Below are 6457 nucleotides of genomic sequence, written 5' to 3'. Positions count from 1 at the left end.
ACAAAGTACACAACTTAAAATGTGGGAAATGTTTGACTGTTTTATTGGTATAGTTGTAGATCTTCCTTTAGTCCACAAGAGTCATGCTAGCTCATAAAGAGCCCATTTTGGCATTAAGCTTTTTTCTAGTCACTACCTGAATGCATTTTTAAAAATCAGCCATCAACCACCACAAAGAGGCAGCAGGATGTGCCGCAGTAGAGTTCTGCACAGGCCCAAGGCCCACAGTTTGCTTATTTATCCACTGCCCTCTAGCCAGCTAAAGCAACACACTAGCTGAACATATGATAGGAAATGTCAACTTCTCAGTATGTAACACTTGCAGCAGGATAAGAGTGCCCATTGGAAAACATTAAGCATTCCTGAAGACCACTTTGCATCCTTGAGCAATACAATTACACCCTCAACAGGTATGAAACCAGCATTAATTGCTAACCTGATGCATCCCAGTCCCTCTATTAGAGGAGTTGACAAATGGCAGGTGCATTTTAAAACCATTTGAGTCAGACCTGAAACTCCTTTCAGCTACAAGTGCAAGTTTTCTAAAAATAAAAACATTGTCAAGCAATGTAGACATGACAAGTTTACTTTATTTCAGTTTGACAAGTCAAAAGTACAATAGTTCAGATGAAAGCAGCTGAAACATCTTCAGTGTTGTGGTGCCTAAAAACAGAAAAAAAAAGTTGATTAAAAGGAAATTTCAAAACTTGAATCATTCAATTGCTGATAAAGTATAGAACCTGCCCAAAAATGTGCCAGTGATCACAGCTTACCATTTGAAAACATTCAGGCAACAACTTCTTGGAAAGAAGTAGGATAAACATTGATGTTGCTGTTCAGAAACTTCAAACTGCTGAGATGAGGAACTGATCTGAAGCTGCTTGGGCACCTACAGTCTCTGTTGCTGTTTTTGAAAGAGATGTTTAAGAACTTTTGTCTGATTGGGCAGGGAGCGCTGTATGTGGGGCATCTTGCGTATGTAGCTAGGCTGCTGAGGCAGGTGGAAAGCCAGTCGGGGCTGCTTGGGCTGTTGGGGTCTGTAGCCAGGCTGCTGGGGCACCTGGGACTGCTTGGGAGGGTAACTGGAAGCCTGGGACTGCTGGGGCCACATGGGTGGATAGCTGGGCTGCTTGGGTGGATAGCTGGCCTGCTGAGGCTGGAAGCCAGGCTGCTGGGGCACCTGGGGCCGCTTGGGCAGGTAGCCAGGCTGTTGAAGTACCTGTGGTTGTGGGGGTACCTGCGGATTCTTAGACTGCTGGGATACTGATAGCCACTGGGGTTGCTTGGGCGGGTAGCTGGGCTGCTGTGGCTGGTAGCTAAGGTGCTGAGGTACCTGAGGCTGCTTGGGCAGGTAGCTAGGGTGCTGAGGTAGGTACCTGGGTTGCTGAGGTATGTGCAGCTTTTGGGGTACCTGCAGCTGCTTGGGTGGGTAGCCGGGCTGCTGGGGCAGGTAGCCAGAATACTGCGGTACCTGTGGTCGATTAGGCTGATGGGGAACCCGGGGCGGGTAGCCGGGCTGCTGAGGTACCTGTGGTCGATTAGGCTGATGGGGAACCCGGGGCGGGTAGCCAGGCTGCTGAGGTACCTGTGGTCGATTAGGCTGATGGGGAACCCGGGGCGGGTAGCCGGGCTGCTGAGGTACCTGTGGTCGATTAGGCTGATGGGGAACCCGGGGCGGGTAGCCGAGCTGCTGAGGTACCCGTAGCTGCTTGGTTGGGTAGCTGGGCTGCTGGGGCAAGTAGCCAGGTTGCTTAGATACCTGTGGTTGTTGGGAAGGGCGACTGGGCTGCTGGGGAACCTGGGGCGGGTAGCCAGGCTGCTGAGGTAGCTGTGGCCAATTAGGCTGCTGAGGTACCTGCGGTTGTTTAGGCTGCTGGGGTGGGTAGCCGGGCTGCTGAGGTACCTGCGGTTGTTTAGGCTGCTGGGGTGGGGAGCCGGGCTGCTGGGGTACCTGCGGTTGTTTAGGCTGCTGGGGTGGGTAGCCGGGCTGCTGGGGTACCTGCGGTTGTGGAGGCTGCTGGGGTGGGTAGCCAGGCTGCTGGGGTACCTGCGGTTGTGGAGGCTGCTGGGGTGGGTAGCCAGGCTGCTGGGGTACCTGCAGTTGTGGAGGCTGCTGGGGTGGGTAGCCAGGCTGCTGGGGTACCTGCGGTTGTTTAGGTTGCTGGGGTACCTGCGGTTGTGGAGGCTGCTGGGGTGGGTAGCCGGGCTGCTGAGGTACCTGCGGTTGTTTAGCCTGCTGGGGTACCTGCGGTTGTTTAGCCTGCTGGGTTTGGTAGCCGGCTGCTGGGGTACCTGCGGTTGTTTAGCCTGCTGGGGTGGGTAGCCAGGCTGCTGAGGTACCTGTGGTTGTGGAGGCTGCTGGGGTGGGTAGCCAGGCTGCTGGGGTACCTGCGGTTGTGGAGGCTGCTGGGGTGGGTAGCCAGGCTGCTGGGGTACCTGCAGTTGTGGAGGCTGCTGGGGTGGGTAGCCAGGCTGCTGGGGTACCTGCGGTTGTTTAGGTTGCTGGGGTACCTGCGGTTGTGGAGGCTGCTGGGGTGGGTAGCCGGGCTGCTGAGGTACCTGCGGTTGTTTAGCCTGCTGGGTTGGGTAGCCGGGCTGCTGGGGTACCTGCGGTTGTTTAGGCTGCTGGGGTGGGTAGCCGGGCTGCTGAGGTACCTGCGGTTGTTTAGCCTGCTGGGGTGGGTAGCCGGGCTGCTGGGGTACCTGCGGTTGTTTAGGCTGCTGGGGTGGGTAGCCGGGCTGCTGGGGTACCTGCGGTTGTTTAGGCTGCTGGGGTGGGTAGCCGGGCTGCTGGGGTGGGTAGCCGGGCTGCTGAGGTACCTGCGGTTGTGGAGGCTGCTGGGGTGGGTAGCCAGGCTGCTGGGGTACCTGCGGTTGTGGAGGCTGCTGGGGTGGGTAGCCAGGCTGCTGGGGTACCTGCAGTTGTGGAGGCTGCTGGGGTGGGTAGCCAGGCTGCTGGGGTACCTGCGGTTGTTTAGGTTGCTGGGGTACCTGCGGTTGTGGAGGCTGCTGGGGTGGGTAGCCGGGCTGCTGAGGTACCTGCGGTTGTTTAGCCTGCTGGGGTACCTGCGGTTGTTTAGCCTGCTGGGTTTGGTAGCCGGGCTGCTGGGGTACCTGCGGTTGTTTAGCCTGCTGGGGTGGGTAGCCAGGCTGCTGAGGTACCTGTGGTTGTGGAGGCTGCTGGGGTGGGTAGCCAGGCTGCTGGGGTACCTGCGGTTGTGGAGGCTGCTGGGGTGGGTAGCCAGGCTGCTGGGGTACCTGCAGTTGTGGAGGCTGCTGGGGTGGGTAGCCAGGCTGCTGGGGTACCTGCGGTTGTTTAGGTTGCTGGGGTACCTGCGGTTGTGGAGGCTGCTGGGGTGGGTAGCCGGGCTGCTGAGGTACCTGCGGTTGTTTAGCCTGCTGGGTTGGGTAGCCGGGCTGCTGGGGTACCTGCGGTTGTTTAGGCTGCTGGGGTGGGTAGCCGGGCTGCTGAGGTACCTGCGGTTGTTTAGCCTGCTGGGGTGGGTAGCCGGGCTGCTGGGGTACCTGCGGTTGTTTAGGCTGCTGGGGTGGGTAGCCGGGCTGCTGGGGTACCTGCGGTTGTTTAGGCTGCTGGGGTGGGTAGCCGGGCTGCTGGGGTGGGTAGCCGGGCTGCTGAGGTACCTGCGGTTGTGGAGGCTGCTGGGGTGGGTAGCCAGGCTGCTGAGGTACCTGCGGTTGTTTAGGCTGCTGGGCTGGTGAGCTGGGCTGCTGGGGCAGGTAACTGGGCTGCTGGGGTACCTGTGGTTGTGGAGGCTGCTGGGGCAGGTAACTGGGCTGCTGGGGTACCTGTGGCTGCTTAGGCTGTTGGGGCTGCTGGGGTGCCTGTGGAGGCAGCTGGGGTGGATAACCGGGCTGCTGAGGTACCTGCGGCTGATTAGGCTGCTGGGGACCTTGGGCCTGCAGGGGTGGGTAACCAGGCTGCGGGGGCATCTGTGGTTGTGGGGGAACCTGTGGCTGCTGGTAGCTCAGCACGTGAGGCTGCTGTGGCTGATAAGAATAAATTGATAAATATCCGATTCCTGGCACAGATTAGTCATTTGGTTCCTGTGATTCAGCTTTAAACCGGTAACAGAATTATTTGCGTGCTGTAGCTACTTACCTCATTTGTATTTGAGCCTCCATGCTTCTCAACAGATCCAATGCTGTAAGCTGTTAAGCAAACATTTTAATCCATGCATACAACCAATTAATTTCACATCTTAAATAAAAACTTACCATTTGCTTGACGTCTTCCTACCACTAGCAAGGTCAGCAGCAACCATCTGGAGAAAGAAGACATCCTAGTCACTATATGCTTTAATAAAGAGTTGAACACAAAACCAAACACAAAAAAAAAACCATACACTTACCTTAAGAGAAACCCCATGGCTTTGGCCACAGATATAGGCCAGTGAAGCAGCAAAATAACTTGTATCAGCTCCTACCGAACCACACAACTGAACTAGTCTGAAAACAATAAATCACTGAGGTCCCTCTGGAGCTCTTTATAAGATGTCCCCTCTTACTTCCCTGTTTAACACAGGTGTGAGTAGTTGAAGACAGGTGTGGCTAATTATCTGACAGGAGAGTTGCACTGCAAAAGGTTGGCACAAGTCTTTCAGATTTTTATTTGACCGTTGGAATCTAATGAGAAGTAAAAAGGTTGTTGTGAATAGTCGGATGAGCCCAACCAAGGACATATTTGAATAAAGTAGGAAAGAGTACAAGTATCTGCTTCAGCTTCAACTGTGTGTTATTCCACCCACTTGAACATGGTGGGTTTTTTGTTCAAGACTATTACCATAGCTTAAAGTATTTGGTTCAGTAACTATCCAGAAGAGAGTAGAATAAACTCAGATGACCATCACTTAATTTACAGTAAAGTAATGCTTGATTGCTTGAGTGCAGGGAAATTGGACTATGTGCTTGACTAGATTTGTTTCATATTTTTCATTGTTAAAGATCACACACATGCATAATAAATACCACCAGGCCCTTGTTGAGAAAAAGTTAGTATTGTGGTCTAGAGAACCCAAAATGTGAGGTCCACATATGTGGACACCAGGTCCTAGGAGGTTAAATTAGAGCAAACACAATTAGTGTCCAGCAGATGTTGCCATTTTACCAAGTTGTACCTCTGTCCTTAACAAAAGCTCATATCCTGTTGTGAGCAGTTATGTCTGTTGTAACAATTTAGAGCACTGAGATTACAAAGTACACAAAACTTAAAATGTGGGAAATGTTTGCCTGTTTAGTGGTATAGTTGTAGATCTTCCTTTAGTCCACAAGAGTCATGCTAGCTCATAAAGAGCCCATTTTGGCATTAAGCTTTTTTCTAGTCACTACCTGAATGCATTTTTAAAAATCAGCCATCAACCACCACAAAGAGGAAGCAGGATGTGCTGCAGTAGAGTTCTGCACAGGCCCAAGACCCACAGTTTGCTTATTTATCCACTGCCCTCTAGCCAGCTAAAGCAACACACTAGCTGAACATATGATAGGAAATGTCAACTTCTCAGTATGTAACACTTGCAGCAGGATAAGAGTGCCCATTGGAAAACATTAAGCATTCCTGAAGACCACTTTGCATCCTTGAGCAATACAATTACACCCTCAACAGGTATGAAACCGGCATTAATTGCTAACCTGATGCATCCCAGTCCCTGTTAGAGGAGTTGACAAATGGCAGGTGCATTTTAAAACCATACACTTACCTTAAGAGAAACCCCATGGCTTTGGCCACAGATATAGGCCAGTGAAGCAGCAAAATAACTTGTATCAGCTCCTACCGAACCACACAACTGAACTAGTCTGAAAACAATAAATCACTGAGGTCCCTCTGGAGCTCTTTATAAGATGTCCCCTCTTACTTCCCTGTTTAACACAGGTGTGAGTAGTTGAAGACAGGTGTGGCTAATTATCTGACAGGAGAGTTGCACTGCAAAAGGTTGGCACAAGTCTTTCAGATTTTTATTTGACCGTTGGAATCTAATGAGAAGTAAAAAGGTTGTTGTGAATAGTCGGATGAGCCCAACCAAGGACATATTTGAATAAAGTAGGAAAGAGTACAAGTATCTGCTTCAGCTTCAACTGTGTGTTATTCCACCCACTTGAACATGGTGGGTTTTTTGTTCAAGACTATTACCATAGCTTAAAGTATTTGGTTCAGTAACTATCCAGAAGAGAGTAGAATAAACTCAGATGACCATCACTTAATTTACAGTAAAGTAATGCTTGATTGCTTGAGTGCAGGGAAATTGGACTATGTGCTTGACTAGATTTGTTTCATATTTTTCATTGTTAAAGATCACACACATGCATAATAAATACCACAGCCACAATGTTGTTATCTGCTTTTTAAACCCTCATATTAAATTTCAAAATTGGATTCACATACAATGTCATGTCATTAATTTCTCATGGACATTTAACCTACCCAACAAAATAAAGGTTAATA

At 51.1% G+C, this 6457-nt stretch overlaps 1 protein-coding gene across 1 annotated transcript; it reads right to left on the bottom strand.

The window, feature by feature from the left end:
- Window positions 1-570: 570 nt before the first annotated feature.
- On the bottom strand, window positions 571-4341 carry LOC130161679 (uncharacterized). The gene is made up of 5 exons (XM_056365095.1): window positions 4237-4341; window positions 4121-4170; window positions 1984-4008; window positions 774-1939; window positions 571-663 (listed from the first exon to the last, which is right to left on the bottom strand). Exons 1-4 carry the CDS (start codon window positions 4298-4300, stop codon window positions 890-892), a joined length of 3189 nt encoding a protein of 1062 aa, XP_056221070.1. The 5' UTR covers window positions 4301-4341; the 3' UTR covers window positions 571-663; window positions 774-889.
- Window positions 4342-6457: the final 2116 nt, after the last annotated feature.

The sequence above is a fragment of the Seriola aureovittata genome, chromosome 20 (assembly GCF_021018895.1).
Source record: "Seriola aureovittata isolate HTS-2021-v1 ecotype China chromosome 20, ASM2101889v1, whole genome shotgun sequence".
Classification (NCBI taxonomy): domain Eukaryota; kingdom Metazoa; phylum Chordata; class Actinopteri; order Carangiformes; family Carangidae; genus Seriola; species Seriola aureovittata.
The sequence above is the reverse complement of the archived record's forward strand: the minus strand, read 5'-3'. Positions and strand labels throughout refer to the sequence as shown.